Source organism: Pelophylax lessonae (genome assembly GCF_965119305.1).
Source record: "Pelophylax lessonae genome assembly, chromosome: 8".
Taxonomy (NCBI): domain Eukaryota; kingdom Metazoa; phylum Chordata; class Amphibia; order Anura; family Ranidae; genus Pelophylax; species Pelophylax lessonae.
The window spans coordinates 285870713-285894054 of record NC_138775.1 but is presented as its reverse complement, the minus strand read 5'-3'; the positions used below and the strand labels follow the sequence as shown (position 1 = coordinate 285894054).

General features: G+C 44.8%; 2 protein-coding genes across 11 annotated transcripts in view; both read right to left on the bottom strand.

Moving 5' to 3' along the window:
* DAB1 (DAB adaptor protein 1) overlaps positions 1-23342 on the bottom strand; it is a 1145503-nt gene that overhangs the window by 517425 nt on the left and 604736 nt on the right. The window lies entirely within an intron of this gene.
* On the bottom strand, positions 8351-9183 carry LOC309561675 (uncharacterized protein; the record flags this gene model as incomplete). Its single annotated transcript, XM_082265662.1, has 2 exons — positions 8351-8584; positions 8638-9183. The coding sequence occupies 2 exons, from the start codon at positions 9181-9183 to the stop codon at positions 8351-8353; spliced, it is 780 nt and encodes a 259-aa protein (XP_082121788.1).

The following is a 23342-nucleotide window of genomic DNA, read 5'->3' as shown; positions in this document are numbered from 1 at the left end:
GGGGCCTGTGTGACCAAGGGGCTCTGTGATGGGGGACAGTGTGAGCTGGGGGCTCTGTGATGGGGGAACAGTGTGACTGGGAGGTCTGTGTAATTAGGAGGCTCTCTGATGGGGGAACCGGTGTGACTAGGGGGTCTTTATTATTGGGGGGCTATATGATGGGTGGACTCTGTGGTGATGGGGAACTCTGATATGAAGGGAGTGCACATGAGAGTCCCCTCTTAACATCAGAATATCCCCCTTCACATCAGAGACCTCCCATCAAATTATAACCCCCTTTGCATCAGAAGTTCCCCATCACATCAGAGCCCCCATAACAGCAGAGCCCCCCACTTCACCACAGAGTCCCCCCATTTACTTCAGAGACTCCCTTCACATCAGAGTTCCCCCTTCACATCAGAGACCCCCATCACCACAGAGTCCCCACATCATATAGCCCCCAAATAATAAAGACCCCCCTAGTCACATCGGTTCCCCCATCAGAGAGCCTCCTAATTACACAGCCCTCCCAGTCACACTGTCCCCCCTTTACAGAGCCCCCTGCTCACACTGTCCCCCATCACAGAGCCCCTTGGTCACACAGGCCCCCCATCACAGTGCCCCCCCAATCACACAGTCCCCTCTTCACAATGGAGCCCCTACCTTTAAGCTCCAGTACGGAGGAGGGCAGGCAGTGGAGCAGGCCAGGAAAAGGCAGACTTTCATCTTCTCCTAAATGCTGGGGGTGCCCTATATGCTGCCTGCTCTGGATCAGAGTTATGCTTTGCCATGGTGTGTGTCAGCTGGCCACCATCAACATAGCAATGAATAATGCTTTGCATCCAGGCCCTATACCATTCTTGGTTATTATAGTTCAGGCAGCGGGCCCGTCCGCACAATGACAACTGGGCAAACTGGGTCCTGTGCTTGCAGCAGCCAGGGAAAACCCAAGCATCACCCTGGTTGGGAAACACTTTAACTGAATCTGGGGGTCCTAATTTTCTAAATAGTCACATACTTGCTTGTGTTATTTTTTTGTTTTGACCATAAAAATGATTCTCAAATTGGTACAAGAAATGTCTCACGACAAGCAACCTACTACTACTGTACTATAGTCTAAAAGATTATCACTATGCATCTACATGATGGTCTGATGTTGCGCTTACTGTGTGCCAGGTTGGGAGCCATTGGGAAGGGCTTCTAATTATGTGATCATCACAGCGGTCACGTGATCAGGAAGCCACTCCACCTCATGGCATTAAACCCCCCTTAGGGGGCTGCCAGGAGCCAATGTGAAAGGATTAAAGATTAAATCCCTTTTGACACAAAGGGAACCCTTGTACATGTAGCCCCATCTACTATGTGTGCTAGATGTAAGAAATGTTTCTGTTAGTGTAGGTACATTTATTTGGCTCAGGGCTAGGCCTGAGTTGTGAATCTGATTTAGGGTTCAGTGGCTGGATGACCCATCCTGACAGCTCCTTTGGTGCCTCCCCTTGGTCTAGAAGGCTGTAGAAACTTCTAGCGCTGGTGGGTGGAGGTGAGGAGTGGCTGTTTGGAATATTGATGAGGGCCTCAACCAAAGCCCAGTAAAGGGCTGGCAGGGGGCAAGGCTTACCTCATAAATAGGCATGGGCCATGACAGCAGGGGCGGTCGGAGGGAAGATGGAGATGGGGTGCTGAGGAGGCCATCGGTGGCCCTCAGGGGTACCCTCTAGCCTGGGGGATTGTAACCTTGGGCCGGGGGTTCAGGTGCTGGAGGAGGAAGCCCTTCCTGGAGGCACGGGACCAAAGGGGAAGGACAGCAGGAGCAGGTCAGCACTACTGGGAGATCTCCTGAGAGTGAGCCAGGTGGGCTGGTGAGTGTCAGTCTGGAGGATTGTGGTGGAGATGTCAGCCTGGAGGACTAGGAAAGGAGCAGCTGCAGCCAGGTGGGTTGACAGTGCCTGAAGAGGTGTTGCTGGGACCAGGAGCCACAGAAGGTAGAGTACAAGCTGGACACTGTATTCTTTTGCTGCACAACCAAGGGGCCTTGGGTTCCTGCCTGTAATGGGCTATTGCTTTTAATCTGACTAAGTGACTGTCAGATCTCCACAGTGATCCAGCTGGGTTCTGCAAGCAAATGTGTGCTGGAGGAAGAAGTGGAGCTGTATATAGAGACTGTATATAGGAAGTTGTTCCTGATGTTGTTGAAGTCAAGCGAGCATCCCATAGTTACATAGCTACATAGTTACATAGTAGGTGAAGTTGAATAAAGAAAATAGTCCATCAAGTTCAACCTGTGTAGGTGTGTGTGGCTGTAATCATCTCACATACCCCTGAATGTTTTGATCCTTGAGATGTACATCTAATAGTCTTTTGAAAGCCACCATACTACCCGCAGAAACCACTTCTTGTGGTAGAGAATTCCACAATCTTGTAGCCCTAACAGTAAAGAACCCCCCATGTTGCCTGAGGTTAAAACGCTTCTCCTCTAATCGCATTGTGTGCCCTCGAGTCCTCATGCAATCCCTTCGACTGAACAGCTTTTTTTCTAAGCTGAGATCCCCATTGAGATATTTAAAAATTGCTATCATGTCCCCCCTCAGGCGTCTCTTCTCCAGCGAGAATAAATCAAGCGATTGGAGACGCTCTTCATAATCAAGGTCCTCCAGTCCCCTAATTAGTTTAGTTGCCCTTCTCTGTACTCTCTCCAGCTCCAACACATCCCTTCTGAGGACTGGCGACCAGAAATTGACAGAATACTCCAGATGCGGTCGGACCAGAGTTTTATAAAGTGGAAGGATTATAGTCTTATCTCTGGAAAACATCCCTTTCTTTATGCATGCTAATATTCTGCTAGCCTTGGTAGCCGCCGCTTGACATTGCAAGCTGTTGCCTAGTCTATCATCAACCAAGACTCCCAGATCCTTCTCCATTCTTGATTCCCCCAAGGGTTCCCCTCCTAACGTGTAACCTCCCATCCCTATCCAAGTTATTACCCTCAATAAATAAGAAAAACCAAGTCACAGACTGTTCTCTGACTCTGAAGTGTCTGTGAAAATTTAGTGTGCCTGGCTATGCCAGGTGGGGGGATCCCAGTTACTTGCGGCTCCTGAGGGGCTGCGCTACATACATTAATGGGGGCCTTTGTCATGAATTGATTGGTGGAAGTAAAACATTATGGGAGGTGGTCACCTGACAATAAACAAGTTGAATTTGGAGTTTTGTCCACACAGAACACCTAACAGCTGCTGCCGTAATGAGAACCATGTACTCCTAATAGTAATTCTAATATAAACGCTGTTAATATAACCAACATATGTAGGAAGGTCAGAGAGATATTTGTGATGTGATTAGCTGTGAGTGAAACAAGCTGTTCAGTTTCATCATTTCTCCTATAGAATGTCTCAGGAGAACAACTATTTCCATCACCACGGAAGGCTTCCTGTTGCCAGGGATATTTTAGGGATAAGATCACCTGTCATGTTTAGGTGACATGTTATCAAAAATTTAACACACACCCCATATGCTCCTGCAATCAATAACTCCACGATTTAGCATAGAAATCCTCTAATGTTGTGATAAAGTGAAATATGGGTTATACCAAGAATATTAGTCTCCATATTCTACTACCAAGTATTTCAAGAGCGACAGTTTTTAAATTTTTGCACATTTTGTGATATTCCAGGTCCAGAGTATACAAAGAATGTTGTGTGCATACTAATGGTCACATCTCAAATTGTGCTTTGTAGCTCTAGGGGTTGCTTTACTAAAGGCAAATAGACTTCCATCATCCAATCCTTCACAGTGGAGGACCTGGGCCAGGGGGCAGGAGGCAATTGCCCCCTGGGCCGCTGTGATGCCCCGTAAAAAGGCTGCACCGCTTCTGCCACAGACATGCCCAATGGATTCTTGGTGAAGAGAAGTAGAGAAGAAAGAAGTCCCTACCACTGACCTACTAAGTGCGGGTTAAAGAAAAGGGCAAAGTGCAACTCCCCCCCCCCCCCCTAGCATGGATGGAGTAAACTGTGTCTGAGCAGAGGCCGGTTCCATGCCCCATTGGAGACTCTTCTGCCCCAGCCAGCCCCAACAGAGCTGTCCCAGCTCCCCCCAACCTCCCCCTGCTGGCCAGATTGGAAACCTGGATTCAGCCGGTAAGTAAAGAGTATATGGAGCAGGGCTTCAGCTTGGAATGGGGGATTAGGAAAGTGGAAGGGGGTGTGAGGGAGAGTGGGAGGAGGGCCGAGTCACTGCACCATGGGCCTCTGGTTTGTACTGGCCCCCTTGGCCGAAAGTTGCCAGCCTGCCCCTGCATGTGCAAGCAATATTGCAGTTCTTTTTTTTTTTCTTCCCCTGCACGTGATTGGGTATTCTTTGCAAAGTGAAGGTTCACCTCATTTACTAAGCTCTGAAGCAACTGCATTTTGCAAAGTGCACAGTCTATTTGCCTGTAGTAAATCAACCCTATGGTGTTTTACAACTGGTTCCACCGTCTTATTCATTATGAAAACTCAGAAACTAGTTGGTCACCTCGTTAACGTATCATCTTTGAAGTCATTTTAGTTAAAATATGGATTTCTGCCTGGGGAAAGTTTTTAATTGAAATGGATGAAAGGAACCTGCCATTAGTTCTTTTAACCCCGATATGCAGCAGATGTCATAAGAGCCCGAATCACCAAGGTCAAACAGTTGATAAGGGACAAAATCCTTCTAAGCACTAAGAAAAGATGACTACAAATAAAAGCCTGGTTTGTTCTCAGGTATGGCGCAGAAATTTTTCTCCCCACAATGTCTGTAAAAATAAAGATCACGCATGCTGGCTGCAATTCCAACATTCTACAGCAGGCATGTCCAACCTGCGGCCCGAGGGCCGCATGTGGCCCAGAACCACAGGCAATGCGGCCCACTGCCCCTTGACTATTATTTTTTTGCTGGGGAGGAAGGAAGTCGAGTCGGGGGCATGGCCACAGCGGCTTCCAACTAACTGTAGGCAGAGGCTGCCTTGGAGCCTCTGTCAATGATATATTGGTAACGTCTATCATAGGAGCCGGTCCAGGAGGCAGAACTTCATATGACAGCGGTCACCGGGTAAGCGGGAGATCCCTGCTCTGTGTAATCCAGCAGCTCTCCTCTCTCTTCATTGCAGACTGCATTGGATGGGCATGCACTTGTGAGGCTGCATTGGATGGGCACTGTTAAGGTTGCATTGGCTGGGCATGCACTGGTGAAGCTGCATTGGATGGGCATGCGGGTAGGGCGCGGTGACGTTTTATTACTTACCAACCTTTTGGCTTCTCTGGGCCACATTGAGTGTAGAGAAAAGCCAAAAGGTTGGACACCCATGTTCTACAGAGTATTCCACCATTTTGTCGAACTCTTTTTGATTCTGGTTGGCTAGCCGGTTATCCTTGGAGCAGGACTCACCTGTACCTTTCATTCCGAGAAAGACAAAGACCCCCCCCCCCCTCCCAGTGACTATTCTTTTACTTTCCCTTCCGTTCTCCTCCCCCTTCCTTTTGTGTTCCCCCATCTACCCTCCTCTATAATCCACCCTCCCTACTCCTACCGTATACCCTCTCTCCTTACAATTCCCTGCCTTTCCCGTTCCATGTCATCTGTTATGGGTCCCCCCCCCCCCCCCTTAATTCTTTTTTTTTTTTTCATTCCCTTTCTGGGACCTGTAGTTATTGTTTGGCTTTGTAATTAGTTCCTGGGGAACTATTCATACTATAAATATTAACCTAACAGGTGTGAGAGATTGGAGTTTGCTGTCTTAAAAGTTTTGTAGGGTTTTTTCACATTTATACTGTGTATACCATGCCTTTTATTATACTTAGTCATATGACATTTTTACTTCTGTTACTTATATATACAGTAATCCCCCGCTCCATCGCGGTTCAGTTTTTGCGGTCCCGGTAATTCGCGTTTTTTTTTGTAATGTTATTTTACTATATAAATCATTAAAAATGAAATATTTTTGTGTTTTCCATAGCTCTTGCTATGTCTCTTAGTATCTTTTATGTGTTTAAATGAGTTTCTATTGTTTTAAAAGTGTGTTTAAAGACCTTAAAATGCTTCTACACGTACAGTGACAGTAAAAAAACATGCCTACAAGGCATTTTAATAGGGTTTTTCTATTTCGCGGAATTCCACTTTTCGCGGCTGGGTCCAGAACGTAACCCCCGCAATGGAGGGGGGTTTACTGTACCTTCTATTGACAGTCAGGCAACCCGTTATTGGACTGTAGGAACTTTTCGGACAAACTATGATCTGTACCTCGTGAATAGGTGCCAAGACACTAACATACTTTGTGTAAACTTCTTTTGCTCATTCTCTCTGAAGGAGATCTTGAGCTTTTGCATATTGTTGTGATTTCATATTCTTTGCTTGTACAGTATGTCACTTTGTCACCCAATAAAGCTCTTTGGAACTAAAAATAAAGATCACAAGTTTTGAATTGTGGTGCTACTGGAAGATCTTAAAGCGGAGTTCCACCCTAAATTGATACTTACCTCCATCTTCTCGATCCGGGTACCTGAAAAACAAATGGATAATCAAAATTTTTTTTTTTTTTTTACTTACCTTGTAGAGAAAATATACTTACCTTACTTCCGTCTTCCTCCCCTCGGCGGCCACGGCGATTCGTTACTTCCTGGCTTTTGCAATGATTCCTGGGAGCGTAACGTCATCGCTCCCAGGAATCATTGCACCTGCACCGGCCCCGACGTCAGTTCCGGGGCGCGCGTCATTCCCTTCTAAACAGCTTCTGGGCATGCCCAGAAGCTGTGGAGGGATGACGCGCGCGCACCGGAAGTGACGTCGGGGCCGGTGCAGTGCATCGTGGGACCGAAGAAGAGGACGCAGAAGAGGATCGCGCTGGCTTCAAGCTGCCCACACCTGAGATGGCAGCGCTGGACAAGACATTTTCAAGGTAAGTATTTCTCCTAAAAGGTAAGTGCAACCCGGGACAGATCAGAGGTTAGCCATTGTGGAATGTACTAGCCCTGACTGTCCCGGGGGTATTTTTATTAAAAAATGTATAACCAGGGTGGAACTCCGCTTTAAAAATCAGCTGGACAGACATGATCATGTATGAAGAGGTTCTGCAAAGAGTCAATAAAGCAAACCCATGGCTGTTAGATGGAATATTAACCACTTAAGCCCCAGTCCTATTTCGGACACTTTTTGTTTACAAGTTAAAATCAGTATTTTTTCCTAGAAAACTACTTAGAACCCCCAAACATTATATATATATATTTTTTTAGCAAAGACTCTGGAGAATAAAATGTCAGTCATTGCAATATTTTTTGTCACGCGGTATTTGTGCAGCGGTCTTTAAAACGCCATTTTTTTGAAAAAATTACGAAAAATCACATTTCACTGCATTTAAAAAATACTAGAAAGTAAAGTTAGCCCCTTTTTTTGTATATTGTGAAAGATGATCTCATGCCGAGTAAATAGATACCCAACATGTTACGGTTTAAAATTGCACACACCCGTGGAATGGCGACAAATTACGGTCGAAAGAAATCTCACTAGGCGACGCTTTAAAATTTTTTAACGGTTACCAGTTTACAGTTAGAGTGTTGCTCTTTTTTTTTTAATTATTGCTCACGCTCTGACGATCGCGGCGATACCTCACATGTGTGGTTTGAACAGTGATTTCATTCGCGGCTCGACTTCCGTATACGTTTTATTTTGTGCGCGAGCTAACGGTGACGGGGGCAGCTAAATTTTTATTTTTTTTTCCTATTTATTTTATTTTTTTTTAACTTTATTACAGGTTTTTTAAAAAAAAAAATCTGATCACTTTTTTTGCTGTCACAAGCAATGTAAACATCCCTTGTGACACCAATATGCAGTGACAGGTACTCTTTATGGAGGGATCGAGGGTCTAAAAGACCCTAGACCCCTCCATTACACTTTCATGTAAGCGAAACGCCGAAAACTGCATTTTTGCATACAGGCGTTTTCTAAATCTGCCGCCTTTTGCAGCAGAGTAACCTGGAAGTGACGTCATGGACCCGCCTCCAGGTTACGTCATCGTAGACCCGATTGAAGCCGCTTCCGGGTTAGATCGGGACTCCATCCAGCCGGTGGATGCGCTGGCTTGGTGCTCGGGTCTCCCGGTGGGACGGGAGGCCCGAGCAAACTCACAGAAGGTGGCGGGAGGGGGGGATGTCCCCTCCCGCTCACCCGGGTAACGATCGAGCGGCTCCCGAGCCGCATCGGTCATTACCAATGGAAAGCCGACCGTCAACTCTAAACCACGGTACCAGGATGGTGCCTCTAGCTAGAGGCATAACCCTGGTATAATACCGCAAAATTTGCCGACGTAGCCCTACGTCACTTTGCGGTAAGTGGTTAAGGAGGAAATGTTCATTTTTGCCTATATCTCATGAAACTCTACTGGAGATGAGCTATTCAAGATTTTGGAAGGTAAAGATAGGGAAAGAAAAAGAGCATGGCAGATAGATGATTTAAAGATGAACATAGTGGATGGATGACATAAAGGAGAACATAGCAGATGGATGATATAAAGGAGAACACGGTGGATTGATGACATAAAGGAGAACATGGTCGATGGATGATATGAAGGAGAACAAGGTGGATGGGTGGCATAAAGAAGAACACAGCATATGGATGATATAAAGGAGAACACGGTGGATGGATGACATAAAGGAGAACATAGCGGATGGATGACATAAAGGAAAACAAGGTGGATGGATGACATAAAGGAGAACACAGCATATGGATGACATAAAGGAGAACATGGTGGATGGATGACATAAAGGAAAACAAGGTGGATGGATGACATAAAGGAGAACACAGCATATGGATGTTATAAAGGAGAACATAGCATATGGATGATATAAAGGAGAACATGACAGATGGATGATATGAAGGAGAACAAGGTGGATGGGTGGCATAAAGAAGAACATAGCATATGGATGATATAAAGGAGAACACGGTGGATGGATGACATAGAGGAGAACATAGCATATGGATGATATAAAGGAGAACATGACAGATGGATGATATGAAGGAGAACAAGGTGGATGGAGGACATAAAGGAGAACACAGCATATGGATGATATAAAGGAGAACACGGTGGATGGATGACATAGAGGAGAACATAGCATATGGATGATATAAAGGAGAACATGGTGGATGGATGACATAAAGGAAAACATAGCGGATGGATGACATAAAGGAGAACATGGTGGATGGTGGACATAAAGGAGAACATGTTTGATGGAAGACATAATGAAAAACATGGTTGATGGATGACCTACAGGAGAACATGGTGGTTGAAGGATATCCAGGAAATGACGGACAGTCATGAGATAAAGCAGCTCCAGTACATTTTCAGCAATGATCACAATGTTACTCCTTGAGGATAGTTTAATAATGCTTCTAATCTATAATGTAGATCTATGAGTTCAATCAATGAGGTCCATCCATTATTTAGCCTGTATTGAGTGCCGATAAAGGGGAATGGTATTGCATCAAAACACATTGGCTGTTTTTATAAAACTTATTTACCAACAATTAAAATTATCTTGTACTCACATCCCCTTTTGGTCTGGCACTCCTTTCTGTATCCCTATTGTATAGCAAAGCATTAACCTGGCAGAAGACAAGGCCAAATGGAAAGCGATGCTGGAAATAAAGTTCACCAAAGGCCACAAGCGTTCATGGTAATGGCAAAAATGTCTTCTGTGCCCCTCTCTAATTTGGTTTCACTTTGTTACTAGAATCTGACCTTCTCACGATAAGCCTTTCCAACTGCCATTCTATTTTCAAATTATTGCCTCAGTGGCCATTACATGCACTCTAACTGGACTGAGGGATGGAAGTTGTTGGAACTTGGCCATCAAATCAGGGAAAAGCAAACCCCCAATTAAAAAGGTGAAAACTTTACCTAAATTACAGAGACACAGAGGATTTCCTGAGGTAATAAGGCAATGGAAGAAATCTTATGTTTGCTTTTAGGTTGTTTTTTTTTTTTTTTTTTTCATTAAAAAGTTTAAAATTTAAGTAGGAATGAAAATAAAGAGGTTTTTAATGTTGCAGTTCATCTAACGTCATAGTCTTACATAGCAGCCACCAAGTGCGATATCTCCATCTGTTTGAAACAATATTAGCCAGATATGCATAGGCTCAACATGCATCACTACAACAGGGAACTAGTAAGGCACCCTCACTGGTTGGGAGACCATTGGTTGGCTAACTTGGATGATTCAAGGCAAGAAGATGAGACCTCCATAGCAATGTCACCTCAGATATGGCACTGAGAAGACTTTAAAAAAAAATATGTTCCCGCACACCGCTTCCTGTGGCCCCGCTGTTCCCGATGGTGGGGCGGTGGGTTGGAGCCCAGGTGTTTGCCTCTCCCCTGCCTTGGCACAGTGTGTTCCCTTTATGGGGTGCTGGGTGGGGGGGGGGGGTGGCCCTGGGCCTGCCTTGGGCCGCCTCGGTGCGGGGCATGGTGGGTTGCGGGTGTCGGATGTGGGCAATGTTTTTATTGTGTGTTCCCCGAGGGGCTGCGTCCCCGAATCCCTTACCCATGCTGTAATGTTGCACTTTTTGACAGTCAATTGCCTGTTGCTTTCTGTTATGTTATTGACTTGCACTCAAAACCTAATAAAAACCTATTGAAAAATATGTTAGACAGTAGACACCTTGTATTGTCAGCTCTTAGCAGCACTTTTCTTTTGAAATAGATCACAAGACAGGTTCACTTTAAAAAAAAAAAATATACATGTATTGTTGACAGCGCTTTTTCTGAAAGGTTTATTTTTGATTACAGATATTAAGACAACACACACCAGCACAACAAGACAAGTGGTTCATACTGATGAGATAAAATGCTTTTGATTTCAATTCAGGTATAAAAGATCTTTTTGAAGTGGCTATACACCAGGATAATCACGTTCCAGGAAGACGACTGCCAACCGGGAGCTATTGTGAATACATGTTTATGAGAATATTTGCAATGATAAAAGATTAAGAAAAACATTCCTGCTTGCTCAGACAAGCATATTAAGATAAAACGATTTCTTGCTTTGAATGAACGGAACACTCACCATCTCCTGTTTGAAAAGAAGTTTGGGGATTAGTGTGGAAGATTCAGTGCCTCGGAAGGATCCAGACAAACAGCATTACATTGCCAGTGACAATTTCTTTAGTGGTGGAAAACCGTGGGTGTAAGAGTACAGCTGTTCTTCCCCAAGCAAAAAAGAGCTTAGGTTGCTGCTAAAATTACAGAGTGGTAGAACATCAGTACCCAATAAACAATACCTGCACAAAAGTGTCCATGCACACTTAAAGTGCCCCAACCCCATGGGCCTTTCTCTTCAACCACCCCTTATACATTATCTGAGGTACATGCGGTTTGGTGACAATGCAGGAGCATATCTGGGAGACATTTTCAACCCTGTAACACATACTCCAGCCAACCCAATTGGACCCAATCCCAGCATTCAATGCCAGGTGCAAGTACAGGAGAGTGGGGGACACCCATCCCAACTTCTTGATCTTGGTCATGTGATCTTACCAATAACAACATGATTCCAAGCCACAAGGGATGTCTGGGATGGGATTTTCTTTCTTTGAAGAACCATGCTGGTTTGAGGTCTGAAGAGGGACTAATGGAGGGTATGAAAATGAGTTTAAAAGGGAATAATCTGAGGTCTTAAAGGGGCTGATCTAGGGCCTGAAGAGGGGCTGATCTAGGGCCTGAAGAGGGGCTGATCTAGGGTCTGAAGAGGGGCTGATCTAGGGTCTGAAGGGGGGCTGATCTAGGGTCTGAAGAGGGGTTGATCTAGGGTCTGAAGAGGGGCTGATCTAGGGTCTGAAGAGGGGCTGATCTAGGGTCTGAAGAGGGGCTGATCTAGGGTCTGAAGGGGGGCTGATCTAGGGTCTGAAGAGGGGCTGATCTAGGGTCTGAAGGGGGGCTGATCTAGGGTCTGAAGAGGAGCTGATCTAGGGTCTGAAGAGGGGCTGATTTAAGGTCTAAGCAGGAGCTAATCTGGGATCTGAAAAGAAGTTTAAAGGGGTGTGATCTGAGGTCTGAAGAGGGGCTGATCAGGGGTCTGAAAATTAGTTTAATGGGAATTGATCACAGGTCTGGAAAGGGGCTGATGGGGGGTCTGAAAAGTAGTTTAAAGGGGGTTGATCTGAGGTTTAAAAGGGGGGTCATCTGAGGGTTGAAGAGGGGCTGATCAGAAACATGAAAAGTAGTTCAAAGGTGTCTGATCTGAGGCCTTAAGAGGGATCGATTGGGGGTCAGAAGAAGGGCTGATCTGAGGTTTGAAAAGTAGTTTAAGAGGTTTTAGGAGGGGTTGATTGAGGGTCTGAAAAGAAGTCTAAAGTGGTCTGATCTGAGGTCTAAAGAGGGGCTGATCTGAGGTCTGAAGAGGGGCTGACCTGAGGTCTGAAGAAGGATTGATCAGGGATCTGAAGAAGGACTGATCAGGGGTCTGAAGAAGGGCTAATTTGAAGTCTGAAGAGAGGCTGATCAGGGGTCTGAGGAAGGGCTGATCTGAAGTCTGAAGAGAGGCTGATCTGGGGTCTGAAGAAGGATTGATCAGGGGGAAGAAGGACTGATCAGGGGTCTAAAGAAGGGCTGATCTGAAGTCTGAAGAGGGGCTGATCTGGGGTCTGAAGAAGGATTGATCAGGGGGAAGAAGGACTGATCAGGGGTCTGAAGAAGGGCTAATTTGAAGTCTGAAGAAGGACTGATCAGGGGTCTGAAGAAGGGTTAATTTGAAGTCTGAAGAGAGGCTGATCAGGGGTCTGAGGAAGGGCTGATCTGAAGTCTGAAGAGGGACTGATCAGGGGTCTGAGGAGGGGTTGACTGCCGCAAATGTGTGCAGTGTATAATATGTATAGACTCAGATTCTGCCATACCCCTTCCCAACGATATCCAAAGTTCAGCACTATGTTGCCAGACCCACTTTTCTTTTCTCTAGGCTGGTCCATCTTATGAAAGTTTAAAGTTGTGAGGTTTGGTAACAGGAAGTACAAGAAGGATCTTCATGGAAGGATCACCCGGTAATAATTTAACATGAGAAAACAGATTACAACCACTTTGAAACCACAATAACCCCGGGCGGCCCTTTAAAAGGGTCCCCATGCTGGCAAGCAGAGGCGAGCTTGCCAATCACGTGATTAGGATCTAGGATGTGGTGGCCCAGAAAGGTCCAAGGATCTCAGTTCTAGAGGACTGGCCAGTTGTCTAGTTTGCTTCTCAGGGTGTCCATCAAAGAAAAGAGGAAGGCAGGAGAGCCTTTATAGTGTAGTTCAGAGATTCCCAAACTACAGCCCTCCAGTTGTTCAGGAACTACAATTCCCATCATGCCTAGTCATGAATGTGAATGCCAGAGTTTTACAATGCCTCATGGGACGTGTAGTTCTGCAGCAGCTGGGGGGCCATAGTTTGGGAATCCCTGGTGTAATTAATTTGCTCAAAAAGATCATTGGCTTTAAAATGGTTACTCAAAAACAAAAAAGAAAATAACTTACATTTGTTGAGGCTGCGGTCAGCCCAAGGAAGGGAAACATGCAACCTTCCAAGAATGTGGGTGGAGAAAAACCTGTCTACACATGATAAGGGTGCTCTTAATGCCACGGGGGGTCCCGAAAATCCTCGGTCCTCTTTAGGGTTCTCAGGTGGGTGTGTAAAATCAATGAGTTCAAGGGAAGTCTGGAAAAAAAAAACCTCTCTTGAGCTCACTAATCCTGTGATTGACTGTTACAGTGGTCAATGATCGGCAGCTGTCTGTAACAGCTTGGTCAATGTTCCAGGAGAATGGAAGTTCCCTATAGACTCATATGTGGGGTGGCTAGCCATTAAGGCCCATCTGTTCTGCTACCACATATATGCATATGGCTGGCAGGAATAGGTTGATGTAATTAGATTTAGATCTACTTTCACTGGTTATATTGAAGTCTGATGATATGGAGCCTTTATGGTCCTACAAAGTCCTTACTAATCCAAGGAACCAGTTCACGTTAAAATGGTTTCACCAACTTCCACTTAAAGCTGGTAACAACCGTGCACTATGTTTCATGTTAAACACATTAAGAAAAAAAAAAAAAAAACATATGTGTATATATATATATATATATATATATTTCCATTTGCAGTTACGAGTGGATTTCTTTTTTTTTGGCATTAGACTTGCTTTGGGTGAGGATTTGCCAGTAATCTGTGATGAACAGCTAACCGATTTCAGCTGCCATTTGTTTGGTCTGATATAGGATAATAAGAGGACAAATTATTTGATATCTGCGAACGGCTGACTATGAATGAGAGCCCTTGTCTGGTGTACAGAACTTGCATGTTTATCAGAGAATATATAGGTTTGCATAAAGAGACGTTTTATGTAAGCACCTCGAAGGTTTATCTTTCAGCGGCTCTCCGCAAAGAAACTGGCGACGACAAGCGTATTAACAAAAATAAAGTAGCTGGTAGACGACGGAAATATTATCCCGGGGATTCCGACTGAGTGTTTTATAGTGCACTTAAGTGATGATTTAAAGTAATGTCCCTTCTCCGGCATGATAAAAAGGAATATTAATAGAATTAAAAGGGCTCCCTATATCGTGAGTGAGTGACAAGAGAGGCCAAAGAAAAAAAAAACATGGGCAGTTATTAAAATTTTAAAATCGCAAACTTGTATCTTTTTTTTTTTTTCATCGGCTGACTTTCTTTTTTTCATTTTTTTAATGCATGCCTCATTTTGACAGATAATAACAGCCAGATAACTGCGTATATTTATTTCTGTACAAAATCGGTGCCATTTTTTTTTTCCAAAGTAACAACACAAGTATGTATTGATTTGATATAATTCCTACAACACCATTTGGAAAAATGATACATAAATACATATTTTCTGGATTGAGTAGTCAATCACATGAAAAAAAAAAAAAAAAAAGAAGTAGATAATGAAGAACGATTTACCATGCAACAGCTGGAAAATAGCAAGATTGATTTTTTCCTAAGCGTTGCCGTTTCAAAGCAGCATCAACTAGCGGTTTAAAGTTAACCTGTCATGAGAGCAACGTAGAGGCTTCCATTGCTGCCTGAACCCCCTTATGAAAATGTTAGTTGACTGGCTCTGACTTTAACCATGTGACTTTTATACTTCCACCTTCCTTTTGAGACAGTGAATCTGCCACCCACCTAAATACCCCACCCCCCAGAACTCCCCTGTTTTTTTTCATAGGTTCTATGGTCAGATGCATGATGAACAGGAATCCAACATGAGATGGGGGTGGAACGTAGAATATGGAAACTCTACCAAAAGAAATGAAGTCCTTAGTGGGGTCCAGGGCTGCTGATAGGGGGTAAAGCCAGCCCTCCAGTACCTGACCTGGCCCCATCAGTTCAGAGGTAGGACCCAAGGGCAGAGAGGAGACTTTTGAATTCTCTTTGGGAGCAGACAGAGTAATGCTTCAAACCATGAATCTCTGTTTTTAAATGTAAGGTTATCCAAGCCCCATCAGTTCAGCAGCGAGGCCTGGAGGTAGAGAGGGGACTTTTTAACTATTTTTGGGTGCAAGCAGTAATCTAGCAATCTCACCTCCTGATTTTCCCAAGAGATTGATATATCTTCTCTTCTGGATGACTAAGGAATTTGGGGCCTGCCAGGTAGACTGTATAGGGCCCATGGTTTCTAATAGTGGCGTTGGTTGAGCCAGATGACTTGGGTTTGGCAGCTCCCCACAAAGTGCCATTATTTATTATGGTGGCCTTGGTGGAGCCAAATATCTTGGGTTTGACCACCCTCCACAAAGTCCCATAATTTTTAATAGTGGCCCTGGTGGTGCCTAATGGCTTGGGTTCAGCAGCGCTCCACAAAGTTCTATGATTTCTAATAGTAGCCTTGGTGGCGCTAGATGGCTTGGGTTCAGCAGCTCTCCACAAAGACCTATGATTTCTAATGATGGCTTGGTGGAGCCAAATAGCTTGGGTTCAGCAACTCTCCACAAAGTGGAGGTATTCTATATACAGTTGCACTAGAAAGAGCACCTAACAATTGATCCAAGAGTCCAACAGAGCTGTATTGGTTCAGTAAATGACCATGGAGTGCTCTATATATTGTACTTAAGCCCTGATGAAGTGAAGGGATTTATGGGCCGCCCCCAGCATTGGATGTTTGTTATCCTTGTCTGTGGTCTTTCACTGAACCAATAAATCCTTGTTGGACTTTTGGTTCATTTGTTTAGCGCTCTTTCTGATGCAGATGTACATGATGTACTCTTTGCCTCCTGTCCAGCAGTGGGTGGTCTACAATACCGCAGACAGTATCATGACATCAGCAGCGCTTTTTTCAGCATTGTACTGTGAGCACAATGTAATTATCATGTGTCAATGGTGGCCTGGGCTCACAGGAATGGAGACGCTGGGCATACCTGCTGGTGTCTAACTTAAAGTCCCACATAGCCCACATTGTTTACAGGCTCACAGGAAGTGATCTACATATTTTGATCGACTTGCAGTACCATATTTCTGGAGGAATGGTGGGAATGTGTAGAAGCAAATATCAGTGGGCGCACTGGGCGGGGATGGCTTAGCAAGAACAGAAAAAACAAAACTACGGGAGGGATTTTGAGGGCGACAACGAAACTCACTGGTATAGTAAAATACAAAAAGTTTATTATGTAGTCAGTTAAAAATCAATATGTAGTGTGGCAGAGCGTTGCCCCAGAGCGTTGTCTAGAAGGAGATTGTGACCCAGAATTCTCATCTGGACAGGTTGAGGGGCTCCAGGGAGCTTGTGTCATGAATCGGAAGCTGGCTTTTCAGTTTCCTTAGTGTTTTCTAAAGTTCGTTGTGGGACCTGGAGCCTGGAGATTTCATAGCGATCTGGGTGGGATGAAATCTCCAATCCTGGGACCAGGTCTTGGGAACAGCCAGGACTCTGATTGTGCAGGTGTGTCTGGGCCTTTTCGTAGAGACAGAACCAGGGTTCTGGGCTCTACCCTCCCGAAGAGTCCTGATATGCAAGGGGGAAGCGTGCATGGCCGCACGGGACAGTCTGATAAAGCAGACAAAGGGCCCAAGCCTGTGGGCTGGAGCAGCAAGGAAGCTGGAAAATAGTGCTAACCAAGGTCAAGGGGTTGTAGAGGAACTCTGTTAATTGGCCAAGAGGGCCGAGGCGTAAAACCTGGGCAGCGGTGCTGCCAAAGAGCCAGGTGGTTCGGTAATTTTCATTTTACATTGTTGCCGTGGAAAGCTGAAACCCCCGTGTGGGTAACTGTTCTGTTATTGGACTTGTGTTTCTTTTCCTTTAATAAAATTGGGCCAACAAGCCCTTAAACGGCACAACTGGTGTGGACTTAGCTCACTGGTAGGCTCTGCAATAAGCTAAATAACCCCCAAAGTTTACAATAGATACAAATTCATAAAGAAAACAGGTACACAATCTGTATAAAGAACAAGAACAAACTTTTTGTGTATGGTGCTTCTTACTTATGAAAGTTTTTATGATATCAGGTCATTGTCCCTTGAACTACGCCCTTGCTGTAGGGGTATCTGGAATTGTCCCGGTGGTGTCTGCATATATTTGGTCTCAAACCGACACATTGTGAGTTATATCTGTAAAGATTACATGTTGTATATCGTTTTGTATCTGTTCTATTTTACTCGTTGGTTGTTATCTACTTTACAGAATCTTTCCATCTTATTGTTCAAAAGAACCCCCTGAAGACGACTTAGCGAGTTGAAACGCATTGGAGTCTTACTTGGGCTTCAATGCTCTTGTGATGGATGGAGATTTCTTTGTTCTTGTTTTTTTATACAGATTGTGTACCTACTTTCTGTATGAATTTTGTATCTACATATTGGTTTTTACCTGACTACATAATAAACTTTTTGTATTTTACTGTATCGATGATTTTCAATGGTGCCCTCAAAATCCCTCCCATAGTTTTGAGAAATTGGAAAGGAGACAATTCCCCTAGTAGTCTCAAAAGGAAAAGATGAGTACTTGTCTATTGAGGACCTACTAAACCTCTTGTCTCCATTCTGAAGTACAATAAGTATTAGTGAAACACATGTATAGACAGACTGTATTTTATTACACCTTTTTGACTTTAAGATTTATGCTTTTTCCTGTATCTGAATATACTGCTTTTATCTTTTTGAAAAAAAAAAAAAACATGAAAAACGTAATTTTACTCCATGTGTATTGTGTCCAAGGTACAGAGATAGTCCATTTCTCTTTTCCTTTTGAAGACTACTAGGGGAATTGTCTCCTTTCTAATTTCTCAATTAGACATGTGCATGAAGAAAAAATGTGTTTCTTTTAGGTTCGTTAATCTAGCTATTTAGTTTAGTTAAATTTGGTTGATTCATTCAATTTGTATTCAGGATTTGTATTTGGAATTCGTATTGAGAATTAATTTTAAGTCTTTTTTAAATTTTCCGATCTTTTCGATTCTAAATGTTCGAATCAATACATTTTAAATCGGTCGAATCGAAAACTTTTGATTTTTTTTTTTTTATTCCACACTCCAATGTCGCAAAGTGAACAAACAAAAGAAAAATCTTCATCAAATGATTACATTGACTCTTTAAATCATCTTTGGCTTAACAAAAACAGCATTATTGTGAAATGGTACTCTAGAAAAACATACACAGTCTTTCATTTCAGAAATATATTTACAGTTTGAATTCAACTGGAATATGATGTAAGATTAAATTCGAATTTCAATTCGAATTTCAAAAATTTGGACAAATTTTTTCTTTCGTTTTTCGGAGCATTCTGTAAACTTCGTTTATACTGCAATTCAGGTATTCAGGTATATCCGAATCTCTGAATAACGAAAACTTAGTCTGAATATTTATTCAGAACGAAAGGAACCGCACATGTCTATTCTCAATCATTACTTGGATGATGGTACCCCCATTTGGTATTAGAGAGTAATTTTGCTAGACCCCCCCCCCCCGGCCTCCCATAGTTTTGTTTTTTCTGTTCCGCCCTGGGATGAGGCACCACATAGTATTGGGCAGTTTAGTCATATTTGATAGATTTGAATGACTTGGCAAAAAAGCAAGATTAATTTTATAGACCCATCATGTACCATCATTTTCCAAAAACAAACCAAACCTGCATTCATCATGACCAGCCCCTGTTCCTTGTATCATTATTTACGAGTCTGAAAACTGGGAGCTCTAACAATTAAATAAAACCTGTTTTCATTAAATACCTTGTTTTGGACCCAATGATGTTCACTTCTGGGCAGGGGGCTTGAAGAACCCAGTTTACCTTAGAGAGATCGGGAAACTCGTTGTCCAGCTCCCTGGCCCCTCCTATGTATAAGTCACCCTGTGTCTATTAGGGGCATAGGGTGACCAAGAAACCCAGTTGGGTCTGCACTAACCAGACTCACTGTACAACCACACCGGACTCAGCATTTTGTGTTACCCCGGTTATCCTGGGTTCTATATGTGTGGTTTGTGTTAAAAGAATGAAGGGGCTCTTTCACTTAGGACAGTAATATTTATGAACAATATCCCTCAGGAAATATATGAAGATTAATTGGTTTGACCTATTCAGGCTGCTTGTAGGAGTTTATCTCATAGACCATTGCTAGATAGTTTGAGGTGGGGTGGGGTTTGTTATTGTTAAGTGCCTGTATCCCATTGTTCTATTGTTTCTGTTTGCCTTGGAATCAACCTATTATGGGATGTATATGTATGTGGATTAGCTGCTAAATGGTAGGGGGGATTTCTCCAGCAGCCCTTCCTAAAGACTGTCTACTGTTGGAAAGGTGAAGATACCTGTTTGTCATGTTACTAAATGTAGTTTACCCCACCCTGTGTCATTATGCAAAGAAGGGGGGGGGGGGTTTGTCCCCAGAGTGTAAATCTCTTTGTGCCTGTGTTTGAATAAACAGTCTTATGCTTCTAACCACCCTACACTGATGTCTCGACAAGTGACTGGGTGGGCTAAGGCATCTTGGATAATGCTGGTATCAGGCAAGGGAAGCTTATACGGCAGACATACTCTTCTTGAGCAAGGGGGTCCATCACAATGTCATCACTGGGTCTCTGTGTTTCTCTATGTAATGCAGGCAGGAGGGAGGAGCCAGTAGAGGGCTGTACATTGCTTCCTGAAAACATCCCAGCACCCTTCCTTAGTACTCTTTCAAGAGTCTTCAGCCCTGATGCAAGCAATGGGTGGGATCTTGGGAGGAGTTATGCAAATATCAAAATGCCTTGATGGGTGAATGTCAGTCTGGAGGAGTGGGTCGTTCCTAGGCAGGCTGTATTTGCATGCAGATCACCCACACTGGATGCTGAGCCTCCATGACTGAAAGAATCGAATGCATGAAAGGGGTGGGCCAGGGAGAGTCAGGCTGGGGAGGAAATTAGATAGGCTCTGACTTGCTGCAGTTTCTAATGCACATTGTAAGAAGCTCACAGTGTGCAGTGAAACTGAAAAAAGCATTTTCAGTACAGGAGAGGAGCCTTTACATTATCATTCTGGCTGCGGGTCCCTTTAGTATTTTATTGTCCCCGGATTTGGCGATTAGAGAAGGTTCCTGGGCATATCAGGCCGCCGAAGCTTTGTTAACAGACAGAAATGATAAAGATTTGTGCTCATACTACAGTAATAGCAGTGCAATTTCCCCGCTGATTGCACAATTCCACCACCAGAGTTAACAGTCAAAAATCGAAGTTTATTGACCGCCGGCGTAGAGTGCTATTACCCTCCCCTCTTCTCTTGTGTTACAGAGCCAGAAGATGTGACCTCAGCCGCCATATCAGCCGGGATAACACGGCATTATGAGGATTGCGCACTTCAGGATGTAATCTTCCAGACGTGCTCTACATGAGTCTCCCCACTCAGCGTCTGACCTCCAAACCGACTTAATATATAACATTATTATGAGAAGCGTCACCACGAGCGCGGCAGCGCTAAGACAGGACGACAGAGAATCAGCTTCATTCCTACACTAAATCATACTTCCTGACACTTCATTTACCGAGAGACTCTTCTATGAGGATTGCCAATTTTTTTTTTTTTTCCTTTTCTTTGTGTGGCTGAGCCGGGATGACACCGAAATTCAGACAAATCGTTTTATTCTCTGTTTATATTTAAAGGGGAATGATGGTTGCGATAAAGGATCCCCTGAGGAAGTAAAGCTAAACTCCGGACAGATATAAAATACAAAAATGAACTGATCTTTGTATTCATAATACATCAATACAGCAGAACTCCAGGCAGATGCAAGAGACAGAAATAATGCCGATGTATATTAAACCAATGTTTCTCAACCGTCTTTCAGTAATAGCACCCCAGTCTAAAATGTAAAAACATAAATTATACTTATCAATGGGAAACCTGAGCCTGGGACGATGCACACAACTGCCTTGATGAAATTAACTTCACATCAGAGGTCCCCATCATATCAGAGCCCCCTTCATATCTGAGGTCTCCATCATATCAGAGCCCCCTTCATATCAGAGGTCCCCCTTCATATCAGAGGTCCCCCTTCACATTATTTACACTTTCATTAAATAACTTCACATCACCACAGAGTCCCCCCATTACAGAGTACCCAACCAATCACAGCCCTCCTCATCACAGAGCCCCCCAATCACACAGCCCCACAACACAGAGTTCTGTAGTGACATAGGACCCCCCACCCTCACCACACAGCCCCCATCACAGTGCCCCCCAGTCACAGAGCCCCCCAATCACACAGCCCCTGTCACAGAACCCCCCAATCACACAGTTCCCAATCCCAGAGCCCCCCCAATCACACAGCCCCACATCAAAGAGCCTTCCCAGTCACACATTCCCCCATTACAGAGCCCCCCAATCATACAGATCCCCATCTCAAAGCCCCTCAATTACACAGTCCCCCATCACAGAGACCCCCAATCACACAGTCCCTCATCACCATCCCCCCCAGTCACACAGTCCCCAATCATGTAGTACCCCATCACAGAACACCCTAGTCACACAGGCCCCCCATCACAGAGCCTCTCAGTCACATAGACCACCATCACCAAGCTCCCCAGTCACACAGTCCCCCATCACAGAGCCCTAAATCATGTAGTACCCATCACAGAGCACCCTAGTCACACACCCCCTCCAATCACAGAGCCCCCCCAATCACACAGTCCCCTCAATCACACGGTACCTCAAGTCACAGAGCCCCTAAATCGCACAGCCCCCCCCCCCCAGTCACACAGCTCCCATCCCAGAGCCCACCAATCACACAGTCCCCCATCACACATCCCCTCAATCACACAGCATCCCATCACAGAGCCTCCCAATCACACAACCCCCATCATAGAGCCCCCCATTCACAAAGTCCCCCATCACAGAGCCCCCAATCTTCCAGCACCTGTCACACAGGTCTCCCCATCACAAAGCCCCCTAATCACACAGTCCCCCATCACACAGTCTCTCATCACAGAGCCCCCCAGTCACACAGTCCCCCATCACAGAGCCCCCAAGTCACACAGTCCCCCATCACAGAGCCCCCCAGTCACACAGCTCCCCAATCACATAGTCCCTCATCACAGAGCCCCACAGTCACACAGTCCCCCATCACAGAGCCCCCCAGTCACACAGCTCCCCAATCACACAGTCCCCCCATCACAAAGCCCCCCAATCACACAGTCCACGATCACATGGTCTCTTTACACATCAGAGCCCTACATTTTGGCTCCAGTAGCAGAGCAAAGGGTGGGAGGTGGAGGAAGTCTGGAGGAGGTGAACATCTGTCATCTTCTGAATGCTGGGGGGGGCCTGCCCTGATCAGAGTCATGGATTGCCACAGTGGGGGTGAGCCAGAAGCTATCACCATAGTATCGAATGACGCCATGAGTCCTGGCCTTAGAGGGTGATTGATTGTCATAATGATGGCAGCCGGGCCACCTGCACCATGGCAACTCATGACTTTGATAGGGGGGAGAGCCGCGCCGGTGGGTGACACCATGTTTTACAGCACCAGATGACACTAACCAGAGGCGTAACTAGAACCTTCAGGGCCCCGGTGCAAGAAACCATGAAGGGCCCCCCGGACCCCTTCCCTTCAAGCCTGGGACTCTTCCCACTGATCCTGGGGCCCTTTACTCTCGTTGCGGGCCCTTTATTATGGTCCCACAGCAGGACCTTTTCACAAGTTCTGCAGTGGGCTCCCTTCCTGCCATCTTGGGGACTCCCCACGGTGGTGGAATGCCAGGACCCGGTTGAAAGTGTGACCTTTGCGATCCTGGAAGTTCACCCACTGGTGTCAGTAGTTTTTATTTTTTGGTATTTTAATTGTATTATTTTTTATAATTTTATTTAATTTTTGTCACTGACTATGACTCTGTCCATTCAGAAAAGGAAGGAGCTGGTAAA